Raw genomic sequence first — 21060 nt, forward strand, 5'->3', positions numbered from 1 at the left:
AGGACTTACATGCCTAGCTCAAGGTTAATGCTAATTGTGATAGGGGTTTAGCTGTACAAAACTCCTAACCATTAGCATTAGCCTTGCGCTGGGGGAAACTCGCAGATAATGGACTGTGTCCAAGACAGAAGAAAGAGGGCTTATAAAACAAGTCAAATGGATGGGACATTTTTATTCAAACAGAAAGGATGGAATTACACAGCCTCAGTTTTAAGTGAAGACAAGTAATATCCTCACATTGCAAAAACAGGTATAACAGTCAAATAAAATCTCAACCCTAAAAGTTTTTTTTCCACAAGGCATGGAGAGGTAAAACTGTATGCTTCTCTTATGTCTGTTTCATGTAACATTTCAGCCTTGCATTCACCCTGAAAGAATTCTCTCTCTCTCTCTCACACACACACACACACACACACTTGGTCTGAAGAGTGTTAATGCTGTCCATGACTGGGGTTCTAGGAGAACTAACCCCAGCGTAGCAGCGTTCGCACTTCCAGACCACTCCTGTTCTCCGCTCTGATCAAAGCCACCACAGAACTGACCAATCCTCCACTTACTCACACTGACCACAGCATGACCACATTTCCACTGCATCGGGCAGAAATATCCTTTATTTGGCTTGTGATGTCACCATTACAGCACCAAAGATCCACAATGTCATGATGGCCCTACTGCCCCTGTAACACAGTGAATTAGTCAGCATGATATCATTAAATCACGGCCTGGGGATTTAGCTTCTAATGTCATTAAAGCACTAGCTTAAACCTCTTGTGTCCGACAATAAAGTTTTTAATGAAGTCTCATTGTCTAGTTTCTCTGATTTTTTTCTAATGGTCAGGAGCTGAAACAAGATGATGTAATTAACATAATAACATAGTTACCAATTATCAATATTACCACTGTCATATTCCACAGTACATGGGTGAATATTATCATATCTTCCTTTCTCAAAGGCAATTTGTGTGATAATGACTGGTGAGGCCTGTATCATGTGTGTGTGTGTGTGTGTTAGTGTGGGTGTGTGTATGTGTGTGTGGGTGTGTGTGTGTGTGTATGTGTGTGTGGGTGTGTGTGTGTGCATGTGCCCTCTATTGGGTGAGAGATTAAACAGAAAATGTGTGTTTGTGAATGTAAGACAGGTGAAATGATACCATTGACAAAATCCATTGCAAGCCTCTCGTCTTCAGCAATGTAATATCGAAATAATGTAATGAAATAAGAATGAATGGTATCAGAAAGAGTACGTCTTTACAGCACATGGTGTAGAAAAGCATCAGTAATGTTCACATGCTATGATTTTCACATACTGCTGATGATATAAATGAACACAGCTAATTAATGAAGAGTCCATTTTCCTAATATTATCTGGCATTCTACAATGATAACAATTAGCATTAATATTCACCACATTTCCCTGCAGCTAGCCAACATTCAATAGGTTACAACAGTAACATAGCTCCAAAACTTAACTTTAGCATTAAAACTGAATCTAACCTCTTATTCACATTCCACACCACACCGTGGTACAGTAAAATAAGCAGTATTTCTAAAATAGAAAAACCTGAGTTATTGGCTAAATTAAGGTTATAAGGATGAGGTTTCCTCAAGCAACAGCACTATCTTGTCTCCATTCACTGTAAGAGATTCATCTTACCCGCCAACCTTCACTCCATTACTTTCAATGGGAGGATAAGAAATATTTTTATTGAGTCAAAATTGTAGTAAATACACTAACACCCAAGCATAAAACCCACTTAACATTTCATTTAACAGTGTCATCTCACAGCTTTGATCATTTTTGATTGTTTTCATACTTACATACAATTTCAAACCTATTAAAACATGACAGATAAGACCACTGTTGGTTATGCGATTCACTTCTTCAGCAATTTTATGGAGACACTGCATACAGAAGCAACTGATGTTCCTGTTTTGAAACTGTGGCTGCGATGAATTCATATTTACAATTGACTCATTGACTCATCAATAACTGTTATTGATAATTATAGGATGCCCAATGATACTTATTTATGTATGTCTTACATGTATGTACGTGTGTGTGTGTGTGTGTGTGTGTGTGTGTGTGTGTGTGCATCCTCCAGATGGAGGAGGATGAGGAAAAGAGTGCCTATTAAGAGAGAAACCCCCCCCCCCCCCGTTTTCTCTCTCTTTCCCTCTTTCCTCACGCCTCTCTCTGCTCTCTTTCTCTACCCTCAGATCTCTCTATTCTTCCTCTCTACTCTAACATCTCCCTCTGTTTTCTCTCTCTCCCCACGTCACTCTGTTCTCCCTCTCTACCCTCAGATCTCTCTATTCTCTTTCTCTACTCTCACATTCCTCTGTTCTTCCTCTCAGTTAAATCAATTAAATCAAATGGAACTTTATTGGCATTACCAATAAAATTATTTTGCCAAAGCATAAGAAAGTTACAAATCTAGGAAGAGGAATGGCAATAATGATATACAGCAATGTGCTATACGTATGTGATACATATATTCATACAGACACATATATGTATATGTGTACATGTAATTTTCAAAGGTAAATTTGTGGGCGCTGCAGGGAAATTCGTATACATAAAGGCGTGTTTGAATAGTGCAGTAAATCTATAACAGGGAAATAACAAATGTTAGAGTCGTACCATTAACAATTCAGTCACAGTCCATGACTAATGATCCAATAATGCTCAATAATGTGAAGAATGGCAATAAATTGCGAGCGATGTGCCACTCGGACATTGGGGCAGCGCGGACCTCCCTCGCGTTACACGCCCCCACGAGGGGCAGAGAGTGGATAGAGATAAATCGAGGTTCACTTAGAAGATCACAGTGTCCCGTAAACAGCTTCGCAGGACAGACTAGAAGTTCAGCAACGCAACCGCAGGTCGGAAAATATATTGAAAACCTGCTTTGCCTTCCTATGTGGTCGTGTGTTTCCAGGAGCGCATCTCATCGCTGTTCCTGCGTACCGGGTCCAAGGATGAAACTAGAGGGTCTGATCATCTCCACTTTACTGGTATTGTTAAAAAGTAAGTAACGCCACATACCGCTCCCTCCTATTGTGCTGATATCCAAGGAAAATAGGAAATTAGGTGACAGCGCACCTTCAGGTGCTGTTACTTCATCGACTCCTGTGTGATGTGTCTGTAGTCAGTATATCCAATGAGGTTTATAGTCTATCAACCTTCCTTTTTGAGCATGACTGCGACTTAAAAAGTTCTTCATCGGCTGCTTGACGGGATAATTCCCTATCCAAGCGCCTGTGAAAAAAAAAAACTGTTGTGGATGCGTTATCATCCCTTCCACCGAAATACTCTGATTACAAACAAGCTAACAAGCAGCGCTCCCTGTCCGAATGCAGACACGCGCAGTCTGAAATGGACCTACATGCAACATTGCAAATGTCAAATACAAAAAATAGGCGTTTTAAAGTATTTGCTGGTAGTATATCTTAAACGTGCATTGGAAATATTTTTGTGTAATTGCCTAATAAACGTCCTTAACTGGTTGATGTCCACAATATATATTAACAGTTTTGTGTATCTGTATGATTTTTAATCTGTTTGAGCTGACTAATTTATATTCGCAACATTATCTGATAGTACACACATTTACTTAAATACATAAGATCAAATGCTTTACTTTTGTTTCCTAAACATTGCGCTTCTCTTCTGCTTTTATAAGTGAGGAATGTGACACCATTGGAAATTGAAGCCTAATTGATGCTTTCTTTAACTCATGAGGAGGGATTCAACAGTGGCGTTGACGTGAAAGCACCCCTGGGCTGGCTGTCAATCTGCTGTAAACGCATCACCTCACCACCTCACCTGTATGATCGGTGGTTTACTCACAATCCTCACACGCTTCACTTTTTCATAGTACGTCGCACTTCTCTGTCTCTGTCTGCAGACAGCTGGAGAAATGAGTTGATTGCTGAATTTGTTTTCAGAGTTTTTATTATGATTACTGCATATTCTGTTGAGTTTGAATAACAAACAGTTTTACTGACCTCCACTCAAAAGGTAAATGAAGTAGGATTAATGCCGGTCATCTTAGTCATTTTCACTTAATAAGGACCTCACTTTAATTTCCTAGGGATGATGCTCCGGTACATGAGGGCCTGCTGAATTTCAGCTTCAGATAGTAATCTGGCTTCAAACGGCTGTTTTGAATGTGCTCTGTGATGCTGCAGATGTGAGCGCAGTGTTGTGGGATTACAGCGGGCGTGGGTCAGGCTTCCTGTTTGCGAGCGCCATGAGATGCACGATGCTAGACACTGATGAAAGCCTCCTCTGAAGGACCTCGTGTCATCTGAGCCGGCTGATAGCAGAGAGATGGGATCACAAAGCGTCAGCGTCGGCTTGGACGGAGTCCAGGCCTGTGATTGTTGATCTGTGAGTGGATCTGTGAGTGATTGAGTGATTGTGAGGGAGGGGGGGGAGTCTTTCATTAAACATTCTCACAGCGTTTCAGTTCCGGGGCTTTGGGCGTTCCTCTGAAGAGGTTGAGCACAGTACTTGGGGAGGGGGGGGGGGGCTGTCTGGGGGATCCTCTTGAGCTTCCCTCAGAAGTAAGTATTCCTAAATCCGCTCTGATTCTGCTCCAGGACAAGAAAGCACACTGCCCAAATGCAGTGACGCTGGTTTTTTTCTGGTCTATACAATCCAAGATAAATCTACAGGTTTAGGGCAAACTTAATTTGGAAAAGTAGGCCTAGATGTCTTTTTAAGGTCCACATAAACCACATCATCTCATACACTATGCTGTGCATGTTCTCCTTCAGTGCAGCATCTGTGTAAAAATCCAGAGCTGCTCCATTGATGTTTCCTTCCTCTCACTGTTGATTGGTGCACGCTGGAATCGCTGCATCTTTCTGTTTACATCATGCAGAAGTTCAAATAGACCTAAAGGTGCACCCCCCTGCTCTCTGATTGGCTCAGTCGTTAAAGGGTGGTTGCCAATGGGCAGACTAGCTTCAGCCTGTAGAGATAGAGAACACAGCTTCAGGCTGCATCTACTCAAGACCAACTGGCACGGCAAACTGATTTTTGGGAAGGTTTCTGCGGCAACTGACTGTTTGCCTAGGAGGTGTAAGAATTTGGAAATGGTTTTGGTTAAAGGTGTTGACTGAAACAAATAAATAATGGGGTTGGTCTGGTGTAATTGGCCTGGTGGCTGGATGCTTGGAAGCCTTCCTCGGACATTCCTGTGTGCTCAGATGGCAGTGAGTGTGTGTGTGTATGTGTGTGTGTGTGTGTGTGTGTGTGTGTGTATGAGTGCCCTAGTGCCGCAGCCTTATCTGACGGCCGAGGCAGGGGTTCTGGTACGGGGCCTGTGGTGAGGAGGAGGGGTAGCAAGGAACGTCTGTTTATCATAAATTACGTCGACATTTCCAGAAGAATGGGCATTAGTCAATACAGCCACAGACAGCACACTCTCCTCCACCTCTCCCTCTCTATATCTCTCTTAAATGCAAAATACAGTCACAGTTTATCAGCATGTCTGAACAGCGTACACTTCTGCCAATGGAAGGACACAAACACTCTCACCGAGTCCCTCCCTCCCACACTCTCTATCTCAAAGTTAAATTGTCCTTTCTAAGAATCACCGAACAATCTATAGTACTGTCAGTGACACACAGTCTCTCTCTCTCGGTTTGAGTGCCCATGTGTGTGTGCACTTTCAGTTGTGCAATATGACTGGAGGATGGAGGATGAGAGTAACTTTGTTGTAACTCTGTGTGGAGCACTGTTGCGTTTAACTGAAGAGAAAGCACTTCTAAAGCCTCTGATTTCCTTTCTCTTCCATTAATGGCTGAAATAACTCCGGAGTGTTATTGTTGCATGAGTGTAATGTATGAGGCAGCGTCCGGCCTCGGAGATGCTTATACGTGCTGTCAGTCATGTTTGTAGGATGGGCTATCACGACAGGAAGGGATGTTCACTTCCTGCTCCAGACCTGTCAGGGAGACCATCCATCACCCTGCATTCCAGAGCTCTCCCGTTCCTGGTACCGAGACAGGGCGGGGGAGGGGGCGTGTGTGTGCGTGAGTGTTATTGGATGCTTGCGGCCGGGTGTGGGTATGTATGTGTACACGTGTGTGTATGTGTGTGAGTGAGTGTTGCATGTGTGCAACCATGCGTGTGTGTACGTGCATATACACATGCAGATAGAGGTGGGATTAGGTTGTATGTGGAGTTGGGCTGGGATGAGAAGCAGGCCTTGTTATATCTGATGCAGTTTCAGCACTCACTGCTCTCGAGTTGCTCAGTAGGGGTCGCGGGGGGGGGGTCCATTGGCATTTTGGGGTTGGATAAAGTAGAGATGGGTGAGGGGTAGGAGGCGGGGTGACAGAGACAGTGTGCACATCCTAGGGTTAGAGAGAAATACAGCAGCACATCCCACAGAGCAGAAGTACATCAGTCCTACAACTGTCTGACAACACTACTATGGATCTCTCTCTTTCTCTCGTTCTCTCTTTCCTCCTCCCTGCCCCTCTCTCTCTGCAGGTCACAGCTCTGCGGCAGTCACTGTGAGCACCAGTAAGCCCCAAGTTGAGGTTCGTGAGAATGAAGGTAAGAGAGGAGGAGGAGAATGAGAAGAGAGCGTTCCCCCCTTCACCCCCTCTCCCTATCTCATCCCCTTTCCCTCTCTCATCCCCCTCTCTCTGTCTCAGATGCTGTGCTGTCCTGCATATTTAAGACGGAGAAAGACGACCATCCTCGCATTGAGTGGAAGAGGAACGCCAAGGAATTGTCTTTTGTCTATTTTGGTGGACAATTTAAAGGTAAACCCTCACACACACACAAACACACACACACAAACACAAACAGACACACACACATAGGAGTAGTCATGGGAGCACACATAGACACACATACTCATACACACATACACACATATCGATAGGCAAGCACACACACACACACAGATGCATTCCATTGTATTATTTATTTGATTTCAGACACGCATACCCAGGGCGACCTACTCAACTCTACTTTAGCTGTGTACGCAGCTGGATATTTACTGAACCAACTGAACTCTGGACACTCCCCAGAGCACAGCTGTACTGCCCTGCTGGGCATTTATGCAATGATGATATGTTCATATTTGACATCATTCAGTGCCATTAAAAGAGTCATTGTCTGTTGGTAGGATTCAGACAGTGTTGATATTTTACCCCTTAACTCTGCCTATCCCTGCTTCCACCACTGTACCCGACCCCTCATCAACACAGTCTACCACACTCTTGACTCCCGCCCCATCCTCACTATTAACTGCACTTAACCCCACCCCTCCTGCATGGTTAACCCCACTCTCAATCTCACTTTCAACCACACCCTTAACCCCACCCCAACCGTCATGTTAAACCCCACCCACACCCTCATTGTTAACCACACCCTTAATCACACCCTGACCCTCACGCTTAACCCCACCCCATCCTCACTGTCAACCACACCCTTAACTCTACCCCCATCTTCACTATCAGCTGCACACCTAATCCCAGCCCCACCCTCACTCTCAGCCACACACTTAACTCCATCCCATCCCTAACCCTGCACTGTAAATTATTTTATCCATGTTAATCCCCTTTTCTGCTCATCCAGGTAACTTGGCTGGGCGTGCAAAAATCGAGGGAGCAACAGTGACCCTGTACAAGGCCACCCTGAAGGATGCCGGGGTGTACCGCTGTGAAGTCAGCGCTCCTCTAGACTCAGTGACCCTGGGCGAGACCAACGTCACCCTGAAAGTGCTGGGTAGGATTTTCAGTCTGTCTGTCTGTCTGTTTCTGTGTTCAGCTCTGTGACGATGATGACCTCCACAGCTGTGTTATGAGTTATATTTATGCCATGTGTGTCTCTGTCTATCCCTGACCATCAAACCTCTCTTTTAATTCAGTTCACTTCAATGGTGCTTTATTGGTAGGACAAACAAATGCTGTGTTGCCATGTGAACAAAAAAGTAAAAAATGAAATACAACTGTGATAAATTTTCTCTCTTTCCCTCACATTTATGACCACCCCCTTTCACCACTTTTATATCATTGTCTTTCCCCCTCCTTCTCTCACTCTTCTCTTCTGTCTTCTTCCCCCTTCTCTCCTCTGTACCCCCTCAGTGCCTCCCCACACCCCATCCTGTGAGATCCCCAGCAATGTTGTGGCGGGGGCTGCGGTAGAGCTCCATTGTAAGGACAAGCTGAGTTTCCCCCCAGCTACCTACAAGTGGTACAAGGACAACAAGCCACTGAGCACTGCAAAACTGCCCAACATCAGCTACTCCATGGATACTCACTCTGGGACACTGGTGAGAGACATTTACCATAGTATGTAACCAATACACACTGCTCTGAGACATTTACTACAGTCTATAACTGATACATGCTGCTTAGAGATGTTTACTACAACGTGTTACCAGTACTTGCTACTCAGAGGCCTTTGCTAGAGTATGCAGCTGTACACACTGGTCAGCAACATTTATTGCAGTGCGCTCTGCTGTTCTGGAGCTAAGGCAGCTTGCAAAAAGCAATAAATTTCCAACTGATCAACACTTACTTGTATGCATGAACACACACACGCACGTATAAGTATACGTCAGTATGTTACTAGGGTCTGCAAGTATGATACAGCTGTATGCCAGTATGTTACTAGTGCGTCACTCATCTTTGTCTGTATGTTATTAGCGCATGTCATTATGTCACTGATGTCTGTCAATACATTACCGGTGTGTTTCAGTATGTTATTGGTGCATGTCAGCATGTGGCCCCTCCTCCCTCTTAACCAACCTTTCTCAGCGTTTTAAGAGTGTGTCCCGGACAGACTCGGGACAGTACCGCTGTGAGTCCTCCAACGGAGTGGGGGCGCCAAAGAGCTGCGAGGCAAAACGCATGAAGATTGGTGAGTGCGTGTGTACATGTTTGCATGAGTGTGCAACTGTATGTGTGTGTCATGTGTGCCTGTGTATCTGAGGGCACATATGTGTGTGTGAGTGCATTTGCGGGTGTCAATCTGTTTTTGGGGCGTAGCAGTGTGTTTTTGGTGTATCACTATGTTACTGATGTATGTCAGTATGTTACTGGTGTATTTCAGTATGTTACTAATGTGTGTCCATATGTTACTAGTATGTGTCAGTATGTTATCAGTGTATATCAGTATGCTACCAGTGCATGTCAGTATGTCACAGTGTGTCATCATGTTACTGGTGAGTGTCAGTAAAGTTCCCTCTATGCATCATAGATGAAGTGGACATTATTCTGGTGGCAGCCGCAGGGGGGGGGGCATTCCTCGTCATCTGTCTGTGTATCCTGGGGATCTGCTGTGCCTGTCGGAGGGGCTGCTGTAAAAGTGAGTCTGTCTTTCTGTAGTCAGTCTTCCTTTTTATTGGTTTCTCTATCAACTGTCCCTCAGGTTACAGCAGGAATGAAACATACAGTATATAGCTGCCATGTTTTTTATTCTGTCACAATATGGAGGGGAATTTTGAAGATTAGTAAGACAGGTAAATTTGGAAATAAATTTCTCAGTTTTTTGGAAATATTTGCCCTGATTTTGAAATGATTTTGAGCACAGTCTTTGAACTCTAGGTAACCAACATTTTATATTTATGTCAGTATTGACCGTATTTATGTCTGTCAGAATTTGTCATGTTTCATATTGTTTTCTGTGCTCAGTGCTCATTTCCTTCTCTTTCTCTCTCTTCTCCTCCATGTTTCCCTGCAGAGGGCAAAAGGAGAGGGTAAGACGGTCCAATCTGATTAGCCATAATGCACCAACATAAAGAACAAGAATGTGTCCAGCTCACATCTATGTACATGGGACCTAATCCACACTGATCCTGAATCAGCTGAATCATTGAAATGGTCATATTTGTCATGGGGCAACTGAACACACTACAGTTCAGACTTCAGAGTTCTAATTGCTGTCCTTGTATTTCAGCAACCGTAGCAGCCACAGCAGTCCTCCACGACATGTAAGAGTCCTTTCCTTCCCTTTATTCCTTAGATTTGTTTTTTTTATCATTTCAGCATATTACTGACCAGTCCACAAACTAGTGATTGACTTTCCATTACTGACCAGTCGATGAGGCAGTGATCTGGTTGATCTCTATTACTGACCAGTTATTAAAATTATGATCAGCTGCTCTGTTACTGTCCAGTCACATCAGTTATGCTTAATCAGTGTTACTGACCCATTCTCCTCTTCTTAGCCTCGGGACTTCAAACACACCCAGTCGTTTATGCTGTGAGGGGCCAGAGGCCATGCCCCTATCAACATTTCTATGGCAACACAGGACTGGACAGGGCCATCAAACCAATAACAGACTGACCAAGTGCAACTCATTGGCCACAAGAGACAGTGCACTGCTTGAGTACGGGTAACTTCAAGGGACAAACAGCACAGTATACCCCTTCTCCGCTGCTGTGAAGAACAACAATGTAATACTTCAGCCCCACCACCCCCCTCTAGTGGCCAAGCTATCAAATGCACACTCAAATTTGAGCGTTCTTCCAACCCCACTACTAAGAAATGTTTGACTACAGTACCAGCACTTTGTTTCTGTGTTCGGAATGGGAGGGAACAGGCCACTGAAAGGGAATTCTTCACTCTCCTCCTCTGATTGGACGAGCAGGCAGATACAGGGATGCACCGACCAAAGCTGTTCACTCAGACTGCTTGACTGATGTCCAAACTGATACTCGTGGGTACAGAGATAACTCCTTCACCTCTGTAATCACTGTCGCCTCTTCTCAAGAAAAAAATGAAGACTTATCAGAGATGTTTTGTAACTCTTTTTTAATAACCTTGTTTTATATTAAAATATTTTTTATATTTCTGTGAGTGAGACTGAAATAATCGGGATGGATTAAGAAGATTTTACAGTGGATATAATGTGGAATGATTATTAAATCTTTTCCCTTTTATGACACTATTTTGTTGTTTGTGTGTAATATTCATTAAAAGGAGAATGTTCCATGATCATACTAGAGCAAAATTGCATGCAAACAGCATGTGTTTATGCATGCAGGTTTGTACATACTGACTGGCTGAGGCTGTGTGAGAAACATTGTGTGTGTGTGTGTGTGTGTGTTTGTGTGTGTGTGTGTGTGTGTGTGTGTGTGTGTGTGTGTGCGCGCGCGTGCATGCGTGTGTGTGCGTGCATGTGTGTGTGTGTGTGCAGGTTTTCACATGCACTTTGCCAGGTCATGTCACCCATCACCACTGAAACCATCTGAAGGTGAAGACCCTCCCGCCATATTCTGTGGACTGAATAATCATTTTTAATTATTGTCATGTGATTGAAATGATCCAGTTTGCATGATCGCTCACTGTTCCAGGGAATTCAGCGGTTCCATCCTTACCATAACCTGGTATCCATGGTCACATATTTCAAAGGAACATTATGCCTGAACATAACTACACCATCAGGGGGCATATGTGTGCACCTAACACGAGTGTGCTCACCACTCTCCAGCTAAAGTCTTTCTGATGACACCATCAATGTGCTCATTTATTGGTTAAACGCCAGAAGAAGACATCAATTCTAACCCGCGAAACAGGGGTGTTGGGGTTTATACACTGCCAAAATGCAAAAGGCACTAAGTGCAGAAAAACCTGAGCAATTTGCATTGCCTCTTTATGACATTCAGATGAATCACAACTATTGAGCTACATCAATAAGGGTTCAGTGAACAGCAAAAATAGGAAATTATTCATATTTAATTAACCAAAAGGGTCAATTAGGAACACTTTCTCATTGTCAATGACAACCTTGCGGATAACATGAAGGAAGTTATTAGGACAGTGTTCAAACAATATGTGACAATACATAACAAAATAAAGCAAATGGGAGACTGGTAAAACGTGCCCAAATTGGTCAGTAGCATTTTATTGACTTGTATTAGCAGGATTTCTATTTCAGAAGTGGTAGGGATGGTGCTCTGAACTAAGGTTTTCTCGTAAGTTAAGGCTTTAGCTTCTATACTAAGGCTTTATCATAAATGAAACGAACTAAAATGCCAATAATAATAAAATATTAACATTTTACAAAAACTTCCACAAACTGATTCATGTGTACAATTGTAATTCTTGGTTTTAGTAAAGGCGATTCCGTTATTGATTCCTTAAAAGTATTGTGTTTCTTTTTTTTTTTGTGCTTACACTTAGCGTTTTTGTATTCATAAAACCAGAATGTTAAATTCAAACCCAAATATTATTTTATTCTATACTGATTAGAAGGCCTTATTTGTTCTACTTAAAACAACTGTAAAGTGAGGCACCACTTCTTTTTTAAGAAAATATACTGTATGAGCTTATGTTTTGGTGCATTGAAGGTGTTTTTATGGCTACATATGTTTTTCAGGTGTGTGTGTTATATTTTACATGTAATTCACAATTAACAATGTTTAATTTTATTTAGTGAATGCAGCTAGATCATGCAACACGATGATTGGTTAAATATAACCCCTACGTTTTATGTGACGTCACTGGTTCTCGTCTGACCCGGAAACAGAAACGGCGCCTGTGTATTTGTGTTTAGCATCGCTAACGTTACCTACAAACTGATCCTTTGAAGAAATGGCTGTTGAATCAAGAGTTACACAAGAAGAAATTAAGAAAGAACCCGAAAAGCCAGTCGATAGAGAAAAGGTGGGATCCTCCAAGTGTAACACCTTCTACTTGGTGTAGTTAAGTTACGGTACATGCAGTGCTAACTAGCTGTAATTGGCGCAACACTGACTGACTCGCTAGCCGGAGAAAATAGATTGCATTTGTCCATTTTGCTAGCTAGACCCTGTATTACATGAAACAAGCAGTACAGCAGGTCAGCAGGTAAAATACTGCGTTGTATAGTAGGCTGGTAGCTATATTTCGGTTTTGGTCTAGTAACGTTGATTGATTGCACCCATTGCAACCATCTCTGTGAAATGTCTCAGCTGGTGCATTCTACATGCGTGGCACACTTGCGTTGGAAACTTTAATGACGAATGGTTATGCTGAGAGTTTTAACCAGTGGGTGTTGGTACAACAATGCTGAGGCAGGTAACTGTCGTTTTCAGACTTGCCCCTTGTTGCTGCGGGTTTTCACCACGAACAATGGCCGACACCACAGAATGGACGAGTTTGCCCGAGGAAACGTCCCATCAAGCGAGCTGCAGATCTACACCTGGTAAAGTCGCCTAACCCGAACTGCTGGGGTTTCATTGTTTTTGTCTATGCTGTCCTGAGTGTGACATGGAGGGGGAGGCTGCCGTAAGTTTGCCTTCAATCTAACCGTGTGGCGCTGCCTTTGACGTCATTTTTAGATTCATGTCAGTGTTTCACTCTTTGGGTGGTAACAGTAAATAAGGATAAAATATTGTAAGAAAAGGGAAGCACTTGTTTGAATCTCCATGACATTATGGACGAGTCGTCTTATTGGCCCATGTGTATTAGCGCCTGCGCAGTGGTACAACAGCAGTTTACCTGTTCGGCTGTTGATCCCTGCAAACATTTGAGGACAAAATATTCGATTAAGCAATCTATATTCGGCAAATATTGTCTCACAAGTAAATACCTCGTTATCATTTTTTGCTGTACTGTTAAATCGCCAATATATAGCTAGACAGCTGTATACAGTACATCACCAGCTAGCTCACTAATAGTCACTGATTCTTTTGTGCTTCTGTAGCTAGCAAGCCAGTCTAGCAAAGTAGCTACATTAAAGAGACGTTTTATGGAATAATTTATGCTTTCATGACGATTTAGTGTATGTCATGCACAGCGCCTTTAATATGTAATATTGAAATAATGAAATTAGTCTATGCACTGCTTTGTAAGCTGTTTTTTCTTAAGATCTGTACCTGTATAAGATGACGGTCACAGATGAGTAGTCTCTGAGTTGCCTCTGCCTCTAAGGCAAACAGTCATAAGCTTTGAGTCTTCCTAGTGAGGTTGATGCATAAGGCCCCTTCTGCTTACTTCCTATGGAAATGGGACAGGACAATTTACCAAAGAAGGGTGTAGGGGTTCGGTTTGGAAGGCAGCACCTACTTCTACCCCACATTGTCCCCCTGGTGAATGTCAGACTAGCCTCAAACCAGCAGGCTACTCGCATGGGGTGCATTTTGTCCCACCTGCACTGGGCTGCAGGAGCTCCTCAGGGGATCCTAATCCTGTACAAATGTATCGGCCAACAGAACTGCAGAACTGTACACCCATCGTTTGGACTTGACCTCGGTTCTCTCTACTTTGCCCTGCCCCACACGTAGGCCCCAGAACCTGAACACCCCGGCCTCATAGGATATCTGATGTATAGTACTGTAGCTTTTGCCCAACACTGTTAACAGTTGTAATACTCTGAAACAAGGCTCTGGTTATTGATGGTCATCAGGTTTACATTAGCATGTAAGTTTATTTGTTCTGTTGTTAGGCACATGCTTATTTCAGTGTTTCTGAAGCTTGATGCTCAGTCGTGCTGTGTTCATGTGATACGCATTCATGCAACTGACCACGGCGAGCTTGGAAATGGCTCTGCATTAAGTGATAATATTCAACAGTGATAATATTAATAGGAATAACTGTGTATGTTGCTGCAGGATGGATGCCACTTTGAAGGAGCTAACCAGCCTGGTGAAAGAGGTCTATCCAGAAGCTCGAAAGAAAGGCACTCATTTCGGCTTTGCCATCGTCTACCCAGACCCAAAAAGACAAGGCTATAGGTGAGGTAGATGGGCTCAGCACCTGAGCACACACCTGCAGGTGTAGCGAGCACACACAGATAATGTCTGATGCCCTCTCTCGGCTGTGTGACTTGACTGTGAAAATTTGTTCATTTTCTTATTGCTGTATTGCACAAATCGATTTAATAAAGGAGTGCAGCAGGATTTGTGTGGTCTGTTGCTGAAGACAGTGATTCCACCCCCTGCTGTTTTTTGCATTACAGTGTGAGTTACAATGATAGATACTCCTTGAGTTTGTAGTGCCTTACTTCTGTCAGGATCAGCCAGCACAGAAGCACAGAACTGGCCCTGTATTTATCAAGCATCTGAGAATTAAGAAACGTCCTACCTCAGTAGGCAGTAAGACTTATTTAGGAAGCTTCTCAGCTAGAAGTAAGACCATTTTCTCTAAGTACAACTTCTACAAGTCGATTTTACCTGCTGGATAATCTAATAGGTGACATAATAACTGCTGAAAATGGTGCTGTTCTTACTTTGATTGAGAGATCATCTCCTATGTATATATAATTTCATGTCATGGCCACTGTTACTATATTTGTTTTGTTTCCAGGGTGAAGGACATCGGGAACACGGTGTCGGGCCGGAAGGGGGCGGACGACTCTATGACGTTGCAGTCCCAGCGCTTTCAGATAGGAGACTACCTGGACATAGCCATCACCCCACCCAACAGAGCCCCGCCCCTCATGGGTCGAATGAGGCCGTACTGACACCCGTAGAGCCACCCACCCCACACCTCTGCAGGCGCACACACACACACACACATGCATGCGCACACCTGCACACACAGGAAAATGTGTGTAGTCGCTTTTTTTCCTCTTAATTTTATATTGAATTGTTTGATATATTTGCCCCATGTTTAATTTTTGTCAGCTTTAAACACTGTTTGCTGTCGTGGCGAATGAATGTGAATTAAACCTTTCTTTTAAAGTGTTGCAGTTGTGGTTTGTTCATTATGCCTTACCTGTTGTGGTGCAAGTGGCTGGTGTTGGTGTGTGTGCGTGCATGCATGTGTCAAGTGGTAAAAATGAAAAAAATCATTCAATGAGTAAAATACCTGCGTTCCCTGTGAGCAGTTCTATGTGAGTATTACGCTTGTAGAACCAGGAGACAAAGGACAAGAAAGAGGAATGGGGGGGGGGGTGCATTCAGTGTCTTGATCAACTTCTTAATTAAACCATTAGAGGGCACTGTCTGCAGCATCGTGTGCTTTTTTCTTTGCCAGGTCATTAGTGTTGGTAATACTGCCCAGCTCTTACCACGAGTGCTCAGTAGAACTCGCACCAAAAGCAAAGCACACAGAGTGTTTATAAAAAGCTGGTGGTCCTTAAGGTCAATGGTACTTTAGGAGAAAAATCTTGAACATGTTGAGAAATGTATTCTTTTACATAAAATGAATGTTTTTTGCAACAATGAAATTTAAGTCTGTACATTGGAAAAAGCAACTACAATGGAGGCTTAGTACTCTTGCGAACTCTTGGTTTCCATCAGAAACTTGTGAAGAATGCATCCAGTGCAGAATTGCATGTAATGCTCTGCCCTTTCTGAAATCTCCCCTGATGACATAAATACAAGTCTCTAGAGTCTCAGGGGTGTCACTGCACAAGTACAGTTAAGGGTTAAAAGAAATGTTAACAGAAATGTATTATCAGAGCTTCCTTTGTTCTAGAAGGTCTAAATAGTAGGGACTAGCTGAAGGTTATCTCAGACCTTCATTGTGAATTTACTCCCGGTGAAGGTGAGAGCCTACTGCACCTGTGAAGCTTGTGAGTGGTTCAGCCATTTGAATATACATTATTATGAAGATCTGTTGGTTTGTTGTATGCCTAGGTTTTGTTTTTATGGATTCTGCTGTAGGACAAATTCCCCCACTGGGGAGAGTAAAGCTTTCTATCAATGTACATCCATCTGTCTGATTCAGTATCTCTGTGTGTCTGTGTCCGTCCAAGTGTATCTGTCTCTCTGATACATTTACATTTATTCATTTGGCAGACGCTTTTATCCAAAGCGACTTACATAGGTGACAGTTCATACTATCTGCCTTTCTATGTCTGTATCCGACTGTCTGTGTGTCTACATCTGACTTTCTTCCTCTTTCTCTCGGTCTCTGTCTCTGTATCCTTTGGTCCGTGTGTCTACCTGTATTTCCATGTGTCTGTATCTGTCTGTCTGAGTGCCTGTATCTGTTTGTCTGTCTTTTATATTCCCAGACCTGCTACATCTGCAGTGAAAGACACTAGGTGCTGTTGCCATGGCGCTGTTTGGGAAGGTTCTGGAGCCGGTGGGGTACATGCAGACACTGCGCGGGCTCGTGCAAAGCATCTGCTCGTACCTGGATGGCAGCGCAACAGCTGATGAGCTGGACGTTGTGAAGAAGAACCTGGACCACATCGACCAGGAGCTGGGCGTGGCCGGGCGGGGCCTGCTGTCTGACGAGGAGGTGCACCGCCTGGAGGACGACCTGGCGGTGGTGTACTTCCAGCTGGGGGCGGTGGTGAGAGCGCAGCCCGCGCACACCAAGCGGGAGACGGAGGTGTTCCTGCAGTACGTCCAGGACCACCGGCTGGAGAGGCAGCTGACCGCCCTGCACAGCCGGCTCATGGGCGTGTCGGCCCTCACCGCCCAACCCACCCTGCTGGAGGAGCTGGTGCAGAGCCGCCGGCCCAAGCGCTGGGAGATGAGGGAGTTCTGCGAGAAGGCGAGTTCCGTCATCAGCATGGAGTCACGGCACAGAGTCACAGTTCTGAGGCTTAACCTTTCATTGTCAGCATGGAGTCACAGCACAGTCACAATTCTGAAGCTTCACCTTTCATTGTAGGCACAGAGTCACAGTTCTGAGGCTTAACCTTTCATTTTTAGCACAGAGTCACAGTACAGAGTCACAGCAGTGAGTCCTTAGCTTTCATAAGCAGCAGAGTCACAGCTCCTACCAAGGCAGCTTTGTACTAATCTAAATTTATAATTTCACCTAGTGCTCTTAAATAATATTTCCCTTAAAGTCTTCCTTTAAGACATAAAGATTCTTTACATTTGCAATTTAAATTTATCTTTTTTTTCTCAATGTTGTTGCATTTCTGGAAAAAAAAGTGTAAAAACTGAAAATAGTGCTGTATAATGTCTTTTTAAAATGAGTGGGTGTTACATGAGGGGTTATTAGAGGCCAGGGGATGAATATTGAACTATGGGTATTTTCCTCTGTCATCACTGATCCTTGAACAGCAGAAGGAAGACACTCCCATTTCCACCTCCATCACAGAGTCACGTCTAGAAAGAAACAGCCCTTATTTCAAACATGAAAATCTTGTGACACAGTTGACACATCAAACATTACAATTGCTGAATGTGCTGTATGGTAATACTGTAGTAGAATTTAAGGGCAATTTGAAGGATACTAGGGGCCATGGGGCCTGTGCAGCAGATGGCTTTGCTTTGACCTTGAGAGGGAGGGTCCATGCTATACAGTGCTTTGCTTTGACCTTGAAGGAGGGCCCATGCTACAGAGTGCTTTGGTTTGACCTTCAAGGGGAGGCCCGTGCTACAGAGCACTTTGGTTTGACCTTGAAGGAAGGTCCATGCTACAGAGCACTTTGGTTTGACCTTGAGAGGGAGGCCCATGCTACAGAATGCTTTAGTTTGACCTTGAGAGGGAGGCCCATACTATAGAGTGCTTTGGTTTGACCTTGAGAGCAGGGCTCATGCTGCAGATATGCTGTGAGCTCCACACTATGCTGTGCTCCTCCACCCATTTTCACATGTGTGCCAGTTTAAACAGGATCACCTGCTAGCCGTTGATCCCTCTTTAATTCTTTGCATCTGATGCAATCGCTCTGACTTTGAGCTCTCCAAATTCATTAACTTCTTTCTTAAAATAAAAAAACACTATTGATTTTAAGGTGAAAACCACCCTCTATTCTTTTTGTGATAATTAAGGAAACAGGAGTCAGCTGTTGATTGGTGAATGCTACATTTCGGAAATGTGTTAGTGTTGAAAAATGGGTTACAGCCCAAAGGGTTTCAGTATCAGTTTCAAATTGAATTTCCTGCTCACCAGCCACCACTGTAAAGTATGTGTCACCCAGTCCAGAATGTGAGCTCTCTGGCAGCTAGGTGCTGTTGAGATTACCCAGGTGGCTTTGCGCTCAGGTTGAGTCTGATTGTACCGGTAGGTGAACTTCGTGCTGGGGACGGGCCTGCTGTGCCTCTTCATCCAGGCCTCGCTGACGGGCCGCGACCAGGCGCTGCTCATGAAGACCTGGGCTGACAAGATGGGGGCGCTCTACAGGAAGATGAAAACCACCGGGGGGCGCTGTTCGGGGTACTTCCTGGAGCAGGCGGAGGAGGATGTTCAGCGGATTGTCCGGGAGGCCCAGAAGGACGGGAAGCCACCTGAAGACCAGGCTGCTGGCATCCTGAAGACCCTGGAGAAGAATTACGATTGGCTGCGCTGGGCCGTGATGGTGCACCCTCCTGTGGGGGCGGGGCCAGCACTAGAGCAGGGGGAGGAGGAGGCCGGCCCCAAACGGCAGGAGAGCTTCCTGACCGTCCCCTCAGAGGGGCCCGGTGGCACAGACGTGGTGGCCTGCTACAGGGACACGCCCACCTCCCTGGACAAGGCCCGCATCCACCAGCTGATCGTGGAGCTGGAGTGGAAGATCCCCAACCCGCCGCCCGAGGTGTACGCCTCCATCGAGGAGGAGCCCGAGCGGGCGCGGCGCTACCTGGCCTCGCGCATGCTGCGCAAGCTGAGCGAGGGGCTGGGCGAGGGTGTGGCCGTGCACGTGGTGCCCGGGAAGATGGAGATGAGGTGCAACTTCCCACAGGCCTCCTTCTACCTGTACGAGTACAAGCACCGCCTGGCCACAGGCACTGTCTGCGTGTTCGGCTAGAGCAGATCCCTCTCCGCCGAGCGCCGCTCCCAGCTTTGGGCGGGGCCTCAGGGGTCCGGGAGGTAGCCCTGTAATGAGAGAGTTGCAGGTTCAAATCCACAGTTGGAGCACCTGCTTCACAGAGAAATGCATAAGTGAATGGCCTCCGTAAATGTCCAGCTTTATAAATGGATACAATAATATTAATGCTGCCGGTTAAGAGTGTCTGCAAATAAATTCTGCTCACACACTACTGTTTTTTGGCTCATTGCTTTTAAGGATTAAGGAATGCTTTATTCTTAATTCCATATTTAATTAATGTCATCATTTTGTTTCACATTTATTTTATTTGTATAATTTGATTAAATGTATTAAGAATAGACTCCAGTTTCTGGTCTCATACAGCGGAGCTTACAAAAGTATATCCAAGTGAGTCATCCATTGCATTGGCTCTGCTCCAAACCCTGGCCATTATGTTTAGGGTCAGAGCACAATATTTTGTACTCATTTTAAAGTCTTCGCATGTTTTTAAATGATTGAGGAAACAAAAGAGATTTTGATAATTGGTGATTGTGACAACAAGAAATAATGTGTTGACTTTCACATTGAGATTAATAATACCAGAGGTAAAATCCAGCATGACCTTGGTTCTCAGGAAACAGCACCAGGTAGGATTAAAGAGTTTCATTTGGTTGAGATAACAGTGTAAAAATGTTTTTGACAAATGCACACACCAGCATTATACTGCCCTCTGCTGGTCCTCCAGCGGCAACCTCAGATATTTGGTATAAAAGACTACAAACTGAGCAAAACTGTAAGAATGGCATTATGGACACGTGGATCCAAGCAAACTATGCAGACTGTGCATCCAGAAATAAAGGCGTCTAATGATCTGCGTTTACAGAAAGTCAATCATAACTAACAATCAAACAGAACTGTTTCAGAGTAGATAACAGCGAATCAAACTATTACCTCAGTACCCCAGTCATACATAGCCTGCCTATATCTGTAAAGTTTGCAGTGTCGGTGGCATATGGTATCTTACTGTTGCACCTAATATCTCTGCTAAGAAGATCTGAAATTAGCTTAATCTTTGACATACGGCGTTCCACACGAAACCCAGTCTCCTTGCACGTTTGGAACGTGTGGACCGGAAGGGTTTATTTTGCCTTTACTTGCCACCACCATAGTCAAAATGGACATTGTTTATGGCATTAAAACGGGTGAAGCGTATTCCCACGTACAAACATAAAACACACACTCTTTGCAGCGGTGTATCGTCTCAGGAAATGCAGCGAAAATTGGAGAATCACTTCATTTTTAGAGGATGTAAACTACAGGCCCCAGACGTGATGCGCGTAAAAATGCGCGTTCCCTGCCTTTGGCTGCGAGTTACGTAACGAAGGGCGCACGTGAGGTTTCTGCCACCGCCAGGCATGTGAAGCGGGGGTTATGTAACATGCACATTGTTCATGTGTTTAAC

The 21060-nt window shown here is 44.3% G+C and overlaps 2 protein-coding genes across 2 annotated transcripts; both read left to right on the top strand.

The window, feature by feature from the left end:
• The first annotated feature begins 2853 nt into the window (after window positions 1-2853).
• LOC118789530 (junctional adhesion molecule B-like) lies at window positions 2854-10594 on the top strand. Its single transcript, XM_036545998.1, has 10 exons — window positions 2854-3028; window positions 6509-6574; window positions 6676-6786; window positions 7607-7756; window positions 8116-8303; window positions 8791-8893; window positions 9233-9340; window positions 9716-9731; window positions 9932-9965; window positions 10203-10594. Exons 1-10 carry the CDS (start codon window positions 2920-2922, stop codon window positions 10239-10241), a joined length of 924 nt encoding a protein of 307 aa, XP_036401891.1. The 5' UTR covers window positions 2854-2919; the 3' UTR covers window positions 10242-10594.
• A 1967-nt stretch (window positions 10595-12561) lies between these two features.
• LOC118789427 (histone deacetylase complex subunit SAP18-like) lies at window positions 12562-15606 on the top strand. The gene is made up of 4 exons (XM_036545846.1): window positions 12562-12643; window positions 13054-13163; window positions 14572-14694; window positions 15266-15606. The coding sequence occupies exons 1-4, from the start codon at window positions 12572-12574 to the stop codon at window positions 15420-15422; spliced, it is 462 nt and encodes a 153-aa protein (XP_036401739.1). The 5' UTR covers window positions 12562-12571; the 3' UTR covers window positions 15423-15606.
• The last annotated feature ends 5454 nt before the right edge of the window (window positions 15607-21060 follow it).

This window comes from Megalops cyprinoides, chromosome 14 (genome assembly GCF_013368585.1).
Source record: "Megalops cyprinoides isolate fMegCyp1 chromosome 14, fMegCyp1.pri, whole genome shotgun sequence".
Taxonomy (NCBI): Eukaryota; Metazoa; Chordata; class Actinopteri; order Elopiformes; family Megalopidae; genus Megalops; species Megalops cyprinoides.

Excerpts from the sequence above, each read along its gene's own strand:
- LOC118789530 (XM_036545998.1), top strand. The coding sequence starts at position 2,920 with ATGTGGTCGTGTGTTTCCAGGAGCGCATCTCATCGCTGTTCCTGCGTA. Across the intron at positions 6,575-6,675 it reads TGAGGTTCGTGAGAATGAAG|ATGCTGTGCTGTCCTGCATA; the intron begins GTAAGAGAGGAG and ends TCTCTGTCTCAG. Across the intron at positions 8,894-9,232 it reads GGCAAAACGCATGAAGATTG|ATGAAGTGGACATTATTCTG; the intron begins GTGAGTGCGTGT and ends TATGCATCATAG.
- LOC118789427 (XM_036545846.1), top strand. The coding sequence starts at position 12,572 with ATGGCTGTTGAATCAAGAGTTACACAAGAAGAAATTAAGAAAGAACCC. Across the intron at positions 12,644-13,053 it reads AGCCAGTCGATAGAGAAAAG|ACTTGCCCCTTGTTGCTGCG; the intron begins GTGGGATCCTCC and ends TGTCGTTTTCAG. Across the intron at positions 13,164-14,571 it reads GAGCTGCAGATCTACACCTG|GATGGATGCCACTTTGAAGG; the intron begins GTAAAGTCGCCT and ends ATGTTGCTGCAG.